The 18,637-nt window shown below is 42.8% G+C and overlaps 1 protein-coding gene across 3 annotated transcripts in view; it reads left to right on the forward strand.

Annotated features, from left to right (window-relative positions):
* The window catches only part of LOC118371322 (multiple epidermal growth factor-like domains protein 6), a 95,486-nt gene that overhangs the window by 66,513 nt on the left and 10,336 nt on the right, over positions 1-18,637 (forward strand). The window contains exons 18-29 of one of the 3 annotated variants that reach the window (XM_052467438.1): positions 190-324; positions 988-1,113; positions 2,549-2,680; positions 2,816-2,944; positions 3,119-3,250; positions 3,735-3,863; positions 15,012-15,140; positions 16,256-16,384; positions 16,760-16,888; positions 17,130-17,258; positions 17,643-17,771; positions 18,086-18,214. In XM_052467438.1, coding sequence (XP_052323398.1) covers positions 190-324; positions 988-1,113; positions 2,549-2,680; positions 2,816-2,944; positions 3,119-3,250; positions 3,735-3,863; positions 15,012-15,140; positions 16,256-16,384; positions 16,760-16,888; positions 17,130-17,258; positions 17,643-17,771; positions 18,086-18,214 — 1,557 coding nt within the window. The remainder of the gene's footprint in view (positions 1-189; positions 325-987; positions 1,114-2,548; positions 2,681-2,815; positions 2,945-3,118; positions 3,251-3,734; positions 3,864-15,011; positions 15,141-16,255; positions 16,385-16,759; positions 16,889-17,129; positions 17,259-17,642; positions 17,772-18,085; positions 18,215-18,637) is intronic. The other 2 variants (XM_052467439.1, XM_052467440.1) reach the window with 2 other exon arrangements.

Genomic DNA, 18,637 nt, shown 5'->3' on the forward strand with positions numbered 1-18,637 from the left:
AGTGAAGCTCCTCCCCTGTGTGTGTGCGTGTGCGTGTGCGTGTGTGTGTGTGTGTGTGTGTGTGTGTGTGTGTGTGTGTGTGTGTGTGTGTGTGTGTGTGTGTGTGTGTGTGTGTGTGTGTGTGTGTGTGTGTGTGTGTGTGTGTGTGTGTGTGTGTGTGTGTGTGTGTGTGTGTGTGTGCCTCTCCAGAGTGTGATCCAGGGTTCTATGGTAGTGGCTGTTGGCAGCAGTGTGACTGTACCGTTGGGGAGACCTGTGACCCTAGGAGTGGAGAGTGCGCCCGGAGGTGTCCTGCAGGGCTCCATGGGAACTTGTGTCAGCTGGGTAAGCCAATCCCCCTGTGGAGGAGACTCCCAAACCACAATGCATGTACCTAGAGACAGGAGTGTTTCCTGGTCCGTTCAGGCACAACTCCTGACCTTACATTCTGAGAGAGCACTTTGTATTGTTCCCTCATGCATGTGGAAATATTAATGGGTGTGTGAGTGTGTGAGCGCCTGCGTGCTTGTACGTACATGTGTGTGTGTGTGTGTGTATTAGTTTGCTCAAAAGGTTTCAATTGTGTTCCTCTTCTGGCAGCTTGCTCTACAGACCAGTGAACCGTTTCAGTGGGTTTCGTCTCTCCTTTGCTCCAGAGATATTAAAGAACGTTCAGGAGCGCTGTTTAAATCATAACTCGGTCTCCCTACAGACTGGCCAAGATAACATGGACGGGTTATTTTAGACCTGATGCATCGTCCAGACCTCCAGGAGGGTCCCTTTATTAAAGCAAACAAATCATCCATCTCTTTAGGGTTTTGTTTCGCTTTGAATTGACGTGAGGTTGTGAGAAGTGGCCATGCAACATCAGTTCACTTTGAGCTCACCTTGCTACTGCACACGATCCCAGTGAGGGAGATACACAGGAAATGAAAAAAGGTTTGTGTAACCCTTTCTCTCTGTTTCTCGCTCCCTCCATCATTCCGTCCTCTGTGTATCTGTATGTAGCCTGCAGTGCTGGTCAGTTCGGGGAGAACTGCCTCCGGACGTGTGTGTGTGGAGGAGAACCCTGTGACCCCATGACAGGAGAGTGTATCTGCCCTGTTGGGAAGACAGGAAAGGCCTGTCAACAAGGTTAGAATGCTTCATAACTCATTATTTCATACCTGTATTACTGTTCAAATGTATTATTACTCATTATCATACTGTATTTATATTTCACTTAAATCTCATACCGTTTCTTCCATATTGTCCCTCACTGTTTTTCAAATCTGGGGATCTACATTCAAACAGTACAGTACAGTTGTGGCCAAAAGTTTTGAGAATGACACAAATATAAATTTTCACAAAGTTTGCTGTGTCAGTGTCTTTAGATATTTTTGTCAGATGTTACTATGACATACTGAAGTATAATTCCAAGCATTTCATAAGTGTCAAAGGCTTTTATTGACAATTACATGAAGTTGATGCAGAGTCGATATTTGCAGTGTTGACCCTTCTTTTTCAAGACCTCTGCAATCCGCCCTGGCATGCTGTCAATTAACTTCTGGGCCACATCCTGAATGATGGCAGCTCATTCTTGCATAATCAATGCTTGGAGTTTGTCAGAATTTGTGTGTTTTTGTTTGTCCACCCGCCTCTTGAGGATTAACCACAAGTTCTCAATGAGATTAAGATCTGGGGAGTTCCTGGACCCAAAATGTCTACGTTTTGTTCCCCGAGCTACTTAGTTATAACTTGCCTTATGGCAAAAGTGCTGGAAAAGGCATTGTTCGTACCAAACTGTTCCTGGATGGTTGGCAGAAGTTGCTCTCAGAGGATGTGTTGGTACCATTCTTTATTCATGGCTGTGTTCTTAGGCAAAATTGTGAGTGAGCCCACTCCCTTGGCTGTGAAGCAACCCCACACATGAATGGTCTCAGGATGCTTTACTGATGGCATGCGTGCAGATGCACTCACACCTGCCTTCTGCAATTCCTGAGCAAGCTCTGTAGTGGTGGTGCCCCGATCCCACAGCTGAATCAACTTTAAGAGACGGTCCTGGCACTTGCTGGACTTTCTTGGGCGCCCTGAAGCCTTCTTCACAACATCTGAACTGCTCTCCTTGAAGTTCTTAATGATCTGATAAATGATTGATTTAGGTGCAATCTTACTGGCAGCAATATCCTTGCCTGTGAAGCCCTGTGCAAAGCAATGATGTCGGCACGTGTTCCCTTGCAGGTAACCATGGTTGACAGAGGACGAACAATGATTCCCAACACCACCCTCTTTTTGAAGCTTCCAGTCTGTTATTCCAACTCAATCAGCATGACAATGTGATCTCCAGCCTTGTCCTCGTCAACACTCACACCTGTGTTAATGGGGGAGTCAGTTCATTTGCATGGCAACGAGGGACTCTGCAATTAATTGCAATTCATCTGATCACTCTTCATTCTGGAGTATATGCAAATTGCCATCATACAAACTGAGGCAGCAGACTTTGCAACTCAATTAGGGCTTATCCTGACCAAATGGCCTGACCACCAAAACTGGTCAATAGCTATAGCCCTGAGTTTTCCCTCCCCCGTAGACTGCCCAGAGGGATTATGGGGGTTGAAGTGCCAGTTCCTATGTAGAGCGTGTGATAACAGAGCTTCCTGCAACAAGCAGACAGGAGTCTGTAACTGCAACCCTGGGTACACAGGACAACTCTGCCAGACTGGTGAGGGAAACAAATAAACGGAGATAGCCTTCAGTCTTGCTAAAGTGAGGATCGAAAGGAAAGAGACTGCGAGGGAGAAAGACCTTAAGATAATACTGTGTTATATTTCACCCGGACTATTCCTCTGCTCAACAGTGTGTCCAACAGGGTCCTATGGGCCAGGCTGTGTGAGCACCTGTGTCTGTCACCCTGATGCCAGCTGTGACCATGTCACCGGACACTGCATCTGTCCCCCAGGTCGAACAGGACACGTCTGCACTAAGCGTAAGCACCCTGACTCTCACCGATACGTCACACACACACACACACACACACACACACACACACACACACACACACACACACACACACACACACACACACACACACACACACACACACACACACACACACACACACAGTAGTTTTCTTTACCAACCTGTGTGTGTGTCTCCACAGCCTGTGAGGAGGGGTCCTGGGGCTCTGGGTGCTCCAACAGGTGCCAGTGTGCAGACCGAGCCCTGAGTTGTGATGCTGTGACTGGACGCTGTGTGTGTGAGGCTGGCTTCACTGGAGACCACTGTGAACAGAGTAAGACATTTCTTTGGAAATACTGCCATCTTTAGGTAATACACTGTAACACATCTTTGGACCAGATCAAATCAAATGTTATTGGTCACATACACACATTTAGCAGATGTTATTGCAGGTGTAGGGAAATGCTTGTGTTTCAAGCAAGTGTTCTACAGATGTAGGATCTTCATTTTATCACTCTTTTGTTGCTGTGAATTTTCCGGTACCACAGGAAATGCAGAGGAGCTTTGTGATTTACATAAATTCACTGAAAACTCACACTAACACACGATTATATTAATAATATTGCACTTTTCATGTAGCTTACTTTTGGCCAGCTAATAGTCTAACCATCAATCAAGCTAAATTAGGGACTAAACGTTAATATCCCGTTATTTGCCGTGACAAAAAAACATGTCCTCACAGCAGCACATGTGTATATATTCTGGCTAGTGATATCTCTGTCTGATGTCGTCCATGGGTCTCTACCATGTTCCCCCAGAGTGTGTGGAGGGCAGCTATGGTTTGGGCTGTGCCCTGGACTGTCAGTGTCAGCACGGGGCTCTGTGTGACCATGTGAGCGGAGCCTGCACCTGCTCCTCTGGATGGACCGGAAGCTTCTGTGAGAAAAGTAAGACTTGTGAAAAAAAATGGCATATTCATTACTTTTCAGTTTCTTTGAGATTCATTGAGACAAGCGTAGTTTTGTACACCTGAATTATTTGAGCTAAGTACCATAAACAATCTATTGTCACCAAATAGTTAGGTAGCCTAGCGTGTTGGGCCAGTAACCAAAACGTCGGTCACTAACCAAATTTTATCTCTCTAAAATAAAATAAAATTACCTTACAATATATTTAAAACAAAATCATGCCTGTCTTTTCACTAGCCCATGTCATGGTAAAATAATATAAAAAATAATAGCTCTCTCTTTCACGGTGCGTTTTTAATTAAAAAGTTGCTTCAGAAGAATTTCTGAAAATTGAAATATCGCGTTTTGAAATCAAACCCTTCATTTATAGGGTGACAGGTAGCCTAGCGGTTAAGAGTGTTGGGCCAGTAACTGAAAGGCTGCTACTTCAAATCCACAAGCCGATGAGGTGGAAAAATCTGTCAATGTGCCCTTGAGCATGGCACTTAACCCTAATTGTGCCTGTAAGTCGCTCTGGATAAGCGTGTCTGTTAAATTAACTTATACCAGGCTGTAAAATAAAGCGTAACTTATGGTCTCTTCTATTGGTCTGGTAATGAAAGTTCAAGTAGAGAAACCACTCAGAATTCACAAACCACCACCCAGTTCTGTGACTAGTGTAACAATATACAGCTAGCTATACAACAGACCTCTACACGGAGGAGAGATTGACAATGAATCTGGTGTCAAGCTGTCTGAAGCGCTTCGATTAAATATGAGTAAGTAATAAACTTCTGTTGTGGGACTATTGTCAGTGGAAATAGTTCCCAATTGTCATACTTGAGTAAAAGTAAAGATTCCTTAATAGAAAATGACTCAAGTAAAAGTGAAAACCACCCAGTAAAATACTACTTGAGTAAAAGTCTAAAAGTATTTGGTTTTAAATATACTTAAGTATCAAAAGTAAAAGTGAAAATAATTTCAAATTGCGTATATTAAGCAAACCACACATTTGGTTTTGTTATTTACGGATAGCCAGGGGCACACTCAAACATGCAGACATAATTTCCAAACAAAGCATTTGTGTTTGTGTGTCTGCCAGATCAAAGGCAGTAGGGATGACCAAGGATGTTCTCTTTATAAGTGCGTGAATTGGACCATTTTCCTGTCCTGCTAAGCATTCACAATGTAGCGAGTACTTTTGGGTGTCAGGGAAAATGTATGGAGTAAAAAGTACATTATTTTCATTCGGAATGTTTCTTTTTTCTTTTTTTATTTCACCTTTATTTAACCAGGTAGGCTAGTTGAGGACAAGTTCTTATTTACAACTGCGACCTGGCCAAGATAAAGCATAGCAGTTCGACATGTATAACAACACAGAGTTACACATGGAATAAACAAACATACAGTCAATAATACAGTAGAAAAAGTCTATATACACTGTGTGCAAATGAGGTAAGGCAATAAATAGGCCATGGTGGCAAAGTAATTACAATATACCAATTAAACACTGGAGTGATTGATGTGCAGAAGATGAATGTGCAAGTAGAGATACTGGGGTGCAAAGGAGCAAGATAAATAAATACAGTATGGGGATGAGGTAGTTGGATGGGCTATTTACAGATGGGCTATGTACAGGTGCAGTGATCTGTGAGCTGCTCTGACAGCTGGTGCTTACAGATAGTTAGGGAGTTATGAGTCGCCAGCTTCAGTGATTTTTGCAGTTCGTTCCAGTCATTGGCAGCAGAGAACTGGAAGGAAAGGCGGCCAAAGGAGGAATTGTCTTTGGGGGTGACTAGTGAGACATACAGTTGAAGTCGGAAGTTTACATATACTTTGTTTGGAGTCATTAAAACTAGTTTTTCAACCACTCCACAAATTTCTTGTTAACAAACTATAGTTTTGACAAGTCGGTTAGGACAACTACTTTGTGCATGACAAGTAATTTTTCCAACAATTGTTTACAGACAGATTACTTCACTTATAATTCATTATATCACAATTCCAGTGGGTCAGAAGTTTACATACACTTCGTTGACTATGCCTTTACACAGCTTGGAAAATTCCAGAAAATGATGTCATGGCTTTAGAAGCTTCTGATAGGCTAATTTACATCATTTGAGTCAATTGGAGGTGTACCTGTGGATGTATTTCAAGGCCTACCTTCAAACTCAGTGCCTCTTTGCTTGACATCATGGGAAAATCAAATGAAATCAGCCAATCACCTCAGAAATAGAATTGTAGACCTCCACAAGTCTGGTTCATCCATGAGAGCAATTTCCAAAATGACTGAAGGTACCACGTTCATCTGTACAAACAATAGTACGCATGTATAAACACCATGGGACCATGCAGCCATCATACTGCTCAGGAAAGAGACGCATTCTGTCTCCTAGAGATTAACGTACTTTGGTGCGAAAAGTGCAAATCAATCCCAGAACAACAGCACAGAACCTTGTGAAGACGCTGGAGGAAACAGGTACCAAAGTATCTATATCCAGAGTAAAACGTGTCCTATATCAACATAACCTGAAAGGCCGCTCATCATGGAAGCCACGGCTCCAAAACTGCCATAAAAAAGCCAGACTACGGTTTGCAACTGCAAATGGGGACAAAGATCCTACTTTTTGGAGAAATGTCCTTTGGTCTGATGAAACAAAAATAGACCTGTTTGGCCATAATGTCCATTGTTATGTTTGGAGGAAAAAGGGGGAGGCTTGCAAGCCGAAGAACACCATCCCATCTGTGAAGCACGGGGGTGGAAGCATCATGTTGTGGGGCTGCTTTGCTGCAGGTGGGACTGGTGTACTTCACAAAATAGATGGCATCATGAGGATGGAAAATTATGTGGATATATTGAAGCAACATCTCAAGGCATCAGTCAGGAAGTTAAAGCTTGGTCGCAAATGGGTCTTCCAAATAGACAATGACCCCAAGCATACTTCCAAAGTTATGGCAAAATGGCTTAAGGACAACAAAGTAAAGGTATTGGAGTGGCCATCACAAAGCCCTGACCTCAATCCTATAGTAAATCTGTGGGCAGAACCGAAAAAGCGTGTCCGAGTAAGGAGGCCTACAAACCTGACTCAGTTACACCAGCTCTGTCAGGAGGAATGGGCCAAAATTCACCCAACTTATTGTGGGAAGCTTGTGGAAGGCTACCCAAAACGTTTGACCCAAGTTAAACAATTTAAAGGCAATGCTACCAAATACTAATTGAGTGTATGTAAACTTCTGACCAACTGGGAATGTGATTAAATAAATAAAAGCTGAAATAAATAATTCTCTACTATTGTTCTGACCTAAGACAGGCACTTTTTACTAGCATTAAATGTCAGGAATTGTGACAAACTGAGTTTAAATGTATTTGGCTAAGGTGTATGTAAACTTCCGACTTCAACTTTACCTGCTGGAGCACGTGCTACAGGTGGATGCTGCTATGTTGGAAACTGTAGTGAAGTAGTGAAGTAAAAGTAAAAGTTGTCAAAAATATAAATAGTAAAGTACAGATACCCCCAAAAAACTACTTATGTAGTACTTTAAAGTATTTCTACTTAAAGTACTTTCCACCACTGACTATTGTATTGGTTTCTCCTATATCGGTCTAATTTTTTGTTATTCCAGCTGTTATATCTACTTTAATGATTAAGGTTTGACCGTTTGTTTTTAGATCATCATACTACCTTGTGCAACTGAGTAGGTATCCCCTTTCCCTTTCTCTAGAATCTGTTTAGCCACTCAAACGTGGTTTAGTTTTAAACTACCAAGGTAACCTTTCCAGCGAAAAGTCCTGTGTTAGACTCTGGAGGGCGCTGGTGGATGTCTGATGGTCCCTGTGCAGATTCTCACACACAGTCCAATTACAGTAAAACAAGACCAACTATATGTGCATATTCCAGAGTAGCTGGTCTCAAGCATGACTAACTCATTGATTTGATTTTGATTAGACTTCGGCTGAAACGGTCTAATGTAAATGTGTGGTGTAAGATGTAAGTTACCAGTGGTGTAAAATATAGCCTGCTCCATGCGTGAATCACAGTCATGTCACATTATATCACAAGATACATTAACACACACCATTCTGACCTGTAGGATTTAACATGTCTAGCCATTACAAGCCAATGGTTTCCAACATCATAGACATCAGCCTTAATTGAAATGACCATGCAAACTAAAATATATATATTCTCACTCACTCACTCACTCACTCACTCACTCACTCACTCACTCACTCACTCACTCACTCACTCACTGTTCTGTTTCTAAAGTCTCCCCCCACCCTAAAATAAGGTGTCCAGTTTCCCCACATTGTACAGGGGCCTCTTCCTTTAGGAGCAGTCAAGAAGTGATTTCTACAAGGCAGCGAGGGCCAGAGTCTCCCCTTCCATGTCTCTATGTCTGTCTGGCTGTGTGGTCTCCTGCCTTGGTTTATAGGCTGACAGGACACAGCGCTTTAACACACAGGCAGGGATCTGGAAATGATCCTCATTACTTCCTTAAAGGGGTAATCAGGGATTGGTATAGGTACATCATTTTAACTTTTGAATGAATGACATATAGCCCTTAATTCTTGAAGAATATAACTTTTAAATGCATCATGAGCTTAGTTCAACTGTCAATATAAGATTGTTTTACTCCATTGTTTGTAATACCACATATCAAAGCATGGTTAAAACTATAATTTTGATCTATGGATGGCCATTCCTGACATCCATGAATTTGCGAGTGGTTACATTTTTCCAGCCCCATTGGTCAGTTGTTTACCAAAATAAGTGGTGGGGCCAGTTTGTTGTTTTTCAAATCCCAGATTTCCCCTTTAAAGAGCTGATTTAATCAGCGATGTAGCTAGCAGCACACTAGCTGGTGGAGTGTGAGGACTCCCAGTACTGACAATAAACAGAGGCACAACAGGCACAGCACACAACTTAAACCTTGCATCCACAGTGGAAATAGCAGCACAGACCAGGCTAATATCAGATGACACTTCACTCTGGGATTTAGTGGAAACCAAGTGCCCTCTTCTGGTGGAAAGAAGGATTGGCATTGCCGTTTTGCAACCTCAAACCAGGATCCCAATATCTATCTACATATATTTTAAATGTGTATGTAAAGGAGAATTCAATTTTTAAAAAATCTCCCTTCAAATTGCACACAGTTAATTAACCCATTTAGATCATTTGACGATTTGGTTGGTCTCCAATGTAAACTAAGTGCATTTTGTAAATTGATAAAAAACTGATTTAAGCAATAAGTCACGAGGTGGTGTGGTATATTGGCCATATACCACAAACCCCCAAGGTGCCATATTGCTATTATAAACTGCTTACCAACTTAATTAGAGCCGTGAAAATACATGTTTTGGCATACCTGTGATATACGGTCTGATATACAACAGCTGTCAGCCAATCAGCATTCAGGGCTCGAACCACCCCGTTTATAAAACCCTATAACCCTGTAGCTGTGTTGCCTGAAGATTACAGAGGTTACCAAATTACTAGAGGTCTGCTGGCCAGACAAAATGGGCTGTGGTGGATGTCATGGTGAAATGTACCTCCACATCAACTCACACCCTGGCATCAAACATGACATCAGTCTGGCATCTCTGCCAGCAGCTCAAGGTATAGAGCCACCTGACCAGATGTTGACCAAATACAACCAGTACTGTACCACCATCACAGAATGAAACAGTACACTGAAAATGTACTTCCTTCTTGAGTCTTTTGCGCTGCTGGGATGGTGTAAATAAAACTAGGCTGCATTACACACTGCAATGGATATTCTAACCTTGAGCCCCCGTCTGCTCTGCTCTTGCGGATCCAAACTTTTTGTTGTGCTGCCTGACCAATGGTGTGCTGTGTGGGCCTACAGTGGCAGTTCAGGAGGAGAGTCAAAGAATTCTTCCGAAATGTTTTTTTGATTATTCCAGAAAATATTAATTGAAAATTGACAGTTTATGGTGTTGAAAGTAGGCACATTTGAGAAGGCATAATTAATTTCAACCGTCATTTTAATTAGACTTTACTAAGAACAAGAGGGCTTGGTGTTGTAGCCTATTTATTCATATTTAAGAAATAAGACTTATGCCTACCTGTTTGACAGAGGAAATGAGGCTTTAGGCTGCTATATCCATAGATTTCTCTGCCAATTCCTCCACCCACCATGCACTCTTTAAGTAGCCTACCTCCGTCTCAGTGAAAGGCTGTTAAATTAAAGCCGAGACTCGAATTGAGGGGGTCTGAGAGGGTATGCCATAGGCCTTCCTTATATTCTAGAAAATGGCAAAAAGCACAGGCCTACCCCTTGTTAGCTTACGATTTTGAAGAAAATGAAATAGATCTCATTATATAAAGTGATCTATAACAGGGCTTTGGTCCGGAATGCTTTGTGCTAGAAACAAGCTGTAAAATACTGGTAAAAGACTCCGTTGCATATGGGAATATTATTATTGCGTTTCTTTGAGATTCTGAGGCTGAACTACAACCTTCTGTAGCCAAGAGGACAACGAATGGACTTTGCTTGGGAAGTAATCTAATTCTGTCATTATCAATTGATTAAGCTATTCACTTTATGTGCAATAGAAGCTGTTTAAACCCAGACAGATTTTTAGGGAAACACTTGTGATCTTCTCTCGTTGGGTTAAGCCACGGAAGAAGAGTAGCCAGTAGTTAAAGCTACACTTTTCTGCATTGGTAGGCCTACTCTGTCTGGGGTTGAAAGGTAGCCTTAACTTTTGAAAGTACCATGCTCAGATTCCTAATGACTTTTCAGATTTAATTATTTGCAAACAGGGACAGTTTCATTGCAAACAAAACACACTGATTTGGCATTGGAGAAATATGATAAGATGAACACATAGGCCTCTCTCACTGTCCATTCTTAGCCTGTCATTTGTGTGGTATTAAAAAATAATGCAAAAAATTCTGCCAATATGTCAAATTATGTCAAATTGCATATAATATTAATAAAAGGCTGTTTTTCACAGGCCTGAAAATAGAATAACAGAATCATACAATGTTTTTACTATAAAGATCTTTCCACTCCTATTCTTGTCCACAGTGGTCTGTGAACCCACAACCTCCTGGCCCTCTGCGCTATAAACATTCCTGTGTTGCCATGTAATGCTGACAGGATGAAGAACAATACAATTTTACATGATGTAGAACACTTTCTAAAACTGCATATCTAAGGCTCTGGTCTGTCCAAGAAGTGAGGGTAAATGGTAGGCATGTTCTCTGTTATCCACTATGTTTTCATTATTATTTTGGGTTTAGGGGAGGGTCACTTGTTTTTTTTCTTCAAGTGTTCAGGGGGGGTTTAGGTCAAATATATTTAGCTTAAGGGAGGTCCATCCATTTTCATTTCAGAGAGGTCCCATTTCATCCATGTAACCCTCGTTATACATCAAGTTCACTCCCTAACAAGAACAGCCAAAGACAGAAAACTATGAGGTGTTTTGCTAAAATGGCTGTTCTCCAAGCAGTTCGCTATGGACACGGGGCTCATGTACGACACACTTAGTGAACTCGCCCTGTCCGAGTGTAGCCTGTCTTGCCAGATCACACTGGCCTAATGCTGAATAGGTCATTTTCTTAATAAACAGAAACAAATAGAATAGAATAGTAGTAGGCTTATAGTACGTTTGCACCAAAAGCACCTCCTCAGTCATTTCTTATGAGCTTTTAGGATACTCATTGTAGCCGAATAGTCTCAGTTTTTGTTCCAGTGCAGCCAAAAGTCAACAGCACGCAACACTAGGTAGGATATGCTTTGATTGAAACAAACTACAAGAAAGGCTGATAGTTTGTAACACCATCGGCTCTAATTCACTTAGAAACAGTCATTCAAGAAGATCTAAATGCATATTCCCACGAAACTGATTGAGGTCAGATGATTGGCAGGCAGACGATTGGCAACGAGCTGCAAAAAAATAACACTCAAACTGAAACTGGACAGTTTTATCTCCACATTCAAAGACTCAATCATAGACACTCTTACGGACACTTGTGGCTGCTTCACCTGATGTATTGTTGTTGTCTACCTTTTTGCCCTTTGTGCTGTGCCTAACAATGTTTGTACCATGTTTGTGCTGCTACTGTACCACGTTGTGCTGCTGCCATGTTGTGTTGTTACCGTGTTGTTGTCATGTTGTGTTGCTACCTTGCTGTGTTGTCATGTGTTGCTGCCATGTTGTGTTGTTGCTGTGTTGTCATGTGTTGCTGCCATGTTGTGTTGTTACCGTGTTGTTGTCATGTTGTGTTGCTACCATGCTGTGTTGTCATGTGTTGCTGCCATGTTGTGTTGTTACCGTGTTGTTGTCATGTTGTGTTGCTACCATGCTGTGTTGTCATGTGTTGCTGCCATGTTGTGTTGTTACCGTGTTGTTGTCATGTTGTGTTGCTACCATGCTGTGTTGTCATGTGTTGCTGCCATGTTGTGTTGTTACCGTGTTGTTGTCATGTTGTGTTGCTACCTTGCTGTGTTGTCATGTGTTGCTGCCATGTTGTGTTGTTGCTGTGTTGTCATGTGTTGCTGCCATGTTGTGTTGTTACCGTGTTGTTGTCATGTTGTGTTGCTACCATGCTGTGTTGTCATGTGTTGCTGCCATGTTGTGTTGTTACCGTGTTGTTGTCATGTGTTGCTGCCATGTTGTGTTGTTTTCTTAGGACTCTCTTTATGCCATGTTGTGTTGTTTTCTTAGGACTCTCTTTATGCAATGTTGTGGTGTTTGCCTAGTTAAATAACGGTTCAATTAAAAAAAGGTTGGACATTTCACAGATAAAACGTGAATAATTATAATTCACGATTGACAGGGATGGCCTATTTTGAAAATAGGTAAGATAAGACTATTTTTTAATGTAATGTACACCAGATCGGTGCAGTGAAATGTGTTATTTTAGGTAGGCTTCTATTCTTTTAGAGGAGGGTGCATTTTATGCATATTATATAATGATGTTGCAACTGTTGGTACAAATATAAGGCATCTGTCCGTACAAACTTTGATTGAGAAATTAAGACATCATTGGAAAAAAGTTTGCGCTCCAGCACCTAAAATAAATAGCACCGTACCACAGACACACAGCACCACAGACACACAGCACCACAGACACACAGATGGATCCATGGCAGTATCTTCCCTGCTCAGGCTGTAATGAGACAGTATAACTTTATAGTAGAACCACCACAAAGGCAGATTACTGTGGCAGCGTGGGAAAATGTAGCATGATCCCCAGATCCATTTGTACAGTCTTGACTACTCCTATGCTTTGGTCATGTTTAGCATGGCAATGGCCATAGGTGTCGGCAAGACAGCACAAACAGATCTGGGACCAGGCTACGAAAAAACGCACGGCGAGGCCAGAAGTCAGACTCTGTCTTCGTGTTTTTCCCAATAGAAGGCTAGGTACAATAGTACTACTCTATGTAAATGAGAGGGGTTATTTGGCATTGGGTCAATTGGAACAAGGGATATGTTCAGACTGGGAAGCAGCCAGTGCCAGGCTTCCCCACACACCACCAGGGCTGAAAGGAGGTGTGTCCTACTGCATCTGTTAATCAATCAGAAACGCAGTCAAGCGAGCGCAGCTTTTATCTAAACAAAGACATAAATGATGCTGTGCCTGTGTTGTAGTAACTGCTCTTAACATACAAACTGATAGTAAGTGTTGTCATTAGAGCTGTTGCTCTGTGATCTTGTACTTTTCAGTGACAAATTGAGCAATCAACGAGAATCACTGAGTAAACACGGGCATTCCTGCCTGTTTCACGGTTTAGTTGAGCTTATAGGCAATGTTTACAGCACATTGGAAAAGCCCCCTCTACATCCCACACAGGGTTTTTCCATAACAGCCCTGGTGGACCTGTTCTGGGCCATAGACAATGTGTTTACTAAACTCCATGGTTGTCCATTGACTCCACAGACATTTTCAACTATCAGCAGCCCCCCTCCCGCTCTCTCTCTCAATGAATGGAAAACAGACCCAGGACACTGTCATTGCTGAACACCAGCAGTGGGAACAGAACTGTGTGTGTGTGTGTGTGTGTGTGTGTGTGTGTGTGTGTGTGTGTGTGTGTGTGTGTGTGTGTGTGTGTGTGTGTGTGTGTGTGTGTGTGTGTGTGTGTGTGTGTGTGTGTGTGTGTGTGTGCGTGCGTGCCTGAATTGTGTCTATATGCAGTGGTGTAAAAAGTACCCATTTGTCATACTTGAGTAACAGTAAAGATATTTTAAAGTGAAAGTCACCCAGTAAAATACTACTTGAGTATAAGTCTCTGGTTTTAAATATACTTAAGTATCAAAAGTAAAAGTATTCATAATTTCAAATTCCTTACACTATGCAAACCAGTCGGCACAATTTGTTTATTTACGGATAGCCAAGGGCACGCTACAACACTAAGACATTAATTTACAAACAAAGCATTTGTTTATTGAGTCTGCAAGATCAGAGGCAGTAGGGATGACCAGGGATGTTCTCTTGATAAGTGTGTGAATTGAACCATTTTCCTGTCAACTTTTGGGTGTCAGGGAAAATGTATGGACTAAATAGTACATTATTTTCTTTAGGAATGTGAAGTAAAAGTAATAGTTGGCAAAAACAGAAATAGTAAACAAAAGTACAGAATCACCAAAAAACGTTAAAGTATTTTTACTTAAGTACTTTACACCACCGTGTATGTCTGTGCACTATCTACTGTGTGTGCGTGCGCAGTAACCTGGCTTTGTTTTGGGGCTGGGTTCCTAGGCCTTGACGACAGGCCTGTGGACTCAGCAGGTGTTCTAATTACCAGTCCTTGGTGTGTGTGTGTGCCCCTCTCTCCCACCCCCTCTGAGGGGCGGCCCGGCCCCCGTGTCTCCGCAGGCTTTGATGTGGCACGGACACTCCTCACATGTGGGACATGAGCTCACTTAACGAATGCAGACGCTCCACAAATGAACAGCTAGACCAGGGTACTGCAATTTGATATGGTATTTTTGGTAGGTGGTAAGACAGAGATGAGAGAGGTCAGACAGAGAGAGAAAGAGAGAGGGAAAGAGACAGAGAAAGACACAGAAAGAGAGAGAGGGAGAGTTGGCATCCTAACCCTTTTCCTTCCCTCTGTATGTGTGTAAAGCTGGAAGGCCCTTACCAGAGGGTGTTTTATCTTGGCTTGCAGTGTGCCCGGACGGGTTTTACGGTCTTGACTGTGGCCAGATGTGCGAGTGCAGGAACGGTGCCCGCTGCCACCACATCACAGGAGCCTGCCTCTGCACCCCTGGCTGGTCGGGACCACACTGCATTCTGGGTATGGAAGCCACATCATTAAAACGGGGTGTGAGGGAGCCTCTACCAGTCCATCACAGCCTCCTCTCACCCTAAATACCATCTCCCATGTGTTCGAGAACAATTATCTGTTTAATGATACCCTGCCAATTCCTTTTTTAGGGATGCGTAAGGGGTGGGAGGGATGTAGGGGGGCTGATAGGATACCCCTCCAGCGTACACCGTTAATTGGGTCAGATTCTGGATAAATGCATCCACGTTTTTATAGCAATGCATTTAAAGGAGTTACTTGGCAAAGATCTTTTAGGAGCATCAGTTTTACCCTCTGTACTCTCATGCAAAGTCTCTATCCGCTGCTCGACAAAGTCTTCATGCCGTTTTAATGGATCTAGTGAAATACTCTCTTAAAGATCAGACTATGTCATTCTCAAGTCTTATTCGAGAGGGCCTGGTTCTCCCCAAAGCATGTTTTGTGGTCCTGGTGACCCAAAGCCAAGAGTCAGCCCAAACCCACTTGCGTGACTTAATGTAATTTCATTTCAGACATCGATCATTAGTGACTAGTTTAGATAGGTAAAGTTAATGTGATCTATGCAAGCGCAAAAATATATATTGGCCATATCTCAAGCAAGAAATACAAGGCAAGTACATTCAAGCCATATCTCTCCATAGAGCAGGCATGTTTGTGCTTTAGTCAACCGCTCCATCGTGTCCCTTTTCATTCTTATGTATGTATATGTTAGACAATGAATGACAAAAGGAATTGGCTAAACCACATCATTTCCCGTTACATAAATCTGATCACCATGTTGCAGGATTACATTCCTGCAATGCAGTATATTTAAACTTGTAGTGTGTTTGAAGTTTTAAAAGGCTTCTGAAGTTTGTAATTTCAGACCTGACATTCCCTTATGAAGAATGTATCATCCCCTACAAAAATGTCCATTAATTATAATCCACATAATAATTCACATTTCCTGTTGCTGAAAGATTATTTTCCTCCTGTAGCAATCTTGCTAAAATTAAGATCCTACATTTATATATCTGTGTCGAGCAGACCACTTCATGTTGAGTGCTATAAAATGCTGACTTGTATTTAACTATATGACTGTGTATCCTGTCCTGTGTGGGAGGCAGCCTGCCCTGAGGGTGGTTTTGGGAAGAACTGCAGCCGGAGCTGTGAGTGTCAGAACGGGGCCACCTGTGACCACGTCAGCGGCCGCTGCAGCTGTGGAGCCGGATGGACCGGAGCCAGCTGCCAAGAGGGTGAGTGGCTCATCGGTCAACCCAGTATAGGGCCCAGTCTGACCTTTAAACTAACCTTAACCTAACCCAGGACATAATGAGCTCTGCATGGAACTGAAATCTATCTTCTACCAGAATATATTTACGTAAAACATTCCCGAAAACAGTGATGGGTGATTATTATCAATTTTATTCCAATTACGATGAAATATCACAACAGTTGGTGAGTGTATGAATACACTGTTTATTGTATGTGTGTTTGGTCGGTGTAAGTTGTTTTAGAACAAACTCAGTGCAGCCTAACTGAATCCGAATCATAATTTCTATATGTCTGAATCGTGTTGAACAACGACGTCCACTTATTAAACTTCTGTCTGTGTGTGTTACTGTGTTCAGCCTGTTCTGCTGGGAGGTATGGAGAGGACTGTTCCCAGCTGTGTCTGTGCCAGCATGGAGGCTTCTGTGACAGGGTGACTGGCCAGTGTTCCTGCCCCAGAGGGTGGACCGGAGCAGCCTGCGAGCTGGGTGAGTCCCCCCCTCTGTCCCTGGAGGTCAGATCAACCAGAGGAGTGAGGGCATTCATAGCTGTACTCACCTTGGTCCAAATCTAACCTGGGATCGAATTACTGTGCAAAACTCCCATTGACATCATTGCATGATTTACTAGAAAGCCAGAGTCAGGAACATGGTTTCCTGGTTAGGATTCAGCTCATTGTGTGGTGGATATATTGTGTGATCTGAGGCCTCTGTTCTCTGCCTCTCCTAGACTGTGGGGAGGGGCACTATGGAGAGGGGTGCACACAAACCTGCAGCTGTCAGAACGGAGGGACATGTGACAGAGTGACTGTGGGGTGTAGCTGTCCCCCTGGCTGGACTGGAGAGCACTGTCAGACAGGTGACATCACTGCTTCCAAATGCAAGGGATGCATCCCAATAGTTTAGACTGGGTCCCTACCTCATCTCTTTGGATCGGTGAAAGCAATCTGTCAGAAGCCAATGTAGAGATATGTTTTTTGCTACCCTGTTCTTGCAGATCAGTGTTGGTGAAGGAAAGGAGTTGAGGAAAGAAAGCCACTAATGACTATTGAGATATACTGAAATGCCTCTTTCCTCAATTGGGTCATGTTCTGAAGGGAGAAAACGTTTTGAAACATAATAAAATGGAAAAGTCCTACCTGTACTTGTCCAATAAGAACGCAGATTTTCATTTTCAGACCGTTTCTAAAACATATTGCTACGTTGTGCCCTACTGAACACCACCCATGTGTCTGTGCTGCAGCGTGCCCAGGCGGTCTCCATGGAAAAGGGTGTGAGCAGAGGTGTCAGTGCGACCACGGGACAAGCTGCCACCATGTGACGGGCAGGTGTGAATGTCACCCAGGATGGAGAGAGGCCCGGTGCGACAAACGTGAGTGTGACTTGGACAGGGGCCAGAAAGGGCCACTTTGGAAACAACACATCAAGTCATGCATCATTTTGTTTTACTATGAGAGGTCAATTACCGTAGAAAAAAATGTTCTGTTACTTTTTTAAATCCATCCGGTTTATTTGAATACATACCTGGGACTGAGATAGATACATTCAGTTTGTGGTTAAATCACGAATTGTCATTATAAGGAGGGTTCATCTTTATTTAAACAAGACAGTTGTACACATAAACTATTCACTGTTTAAAGTGAATATACCTTAGTTAGTTATGAATGTGTGTCTGATGTGCCCCAGCCTGCCTGCCTGGGGTCTACGGTGCTTCCTGTGCCCAGCGGTGTCAGTGTCAGTCTGGGGTGTCCTGCCACCACGTTACTGGGACATGTGGCTGCCCTGCTGGTCTCACTGGGAACAGCTGTGAGGAGAGTAAGAGCACATCACTATCACGTACCACCCTCTCTTTAAAACACACACACCCACACCATCCCGCCTCTCCTCTCCCCCCTCTCCCTCACACACTCAGCAGACATCTGATAAACATTACACTCGGGTTGCCAAGTAAAACAAGAGACATTGTTTTTGTCTCCTGGGTGGATAAGGGCATTTGGAAGGCAGACATGCATAATGACAGCCCTGTAATTGCCTCTTTAGTCTGGAGTGGTTTCTTATCTGTCCTACACGCTGCCTCAGTAAGTGCTGTGGTTTTAGCGGAGAGAGAGGGAGAGAAAAAACATGTTTGTTTCATAGATTTATCTTCCCTTGTGTGTGTATCTGAGTCTGTGAACTACTGCATTGTCTGAGTGTGAATGGGTATTTGAATGTGAGTGAGTGCTTACATTATATTATGTC

Source organism: Oncorhynchus keta, chromosome 18 (assembly GCF_023373465.1).
Source record: "Oncorhynchus keta strain PuntledgeMale-10-30-2019 chromosome 18, Oket_V2, whole genome shotgun sequence".
Classification (NCBI taxonomy): Eukaryota; Metazoa; Chordata; class Actinopteri; order Salmoniformes; family Salmonidae; genus Oncorhynchus; species Oncorhynchus keta.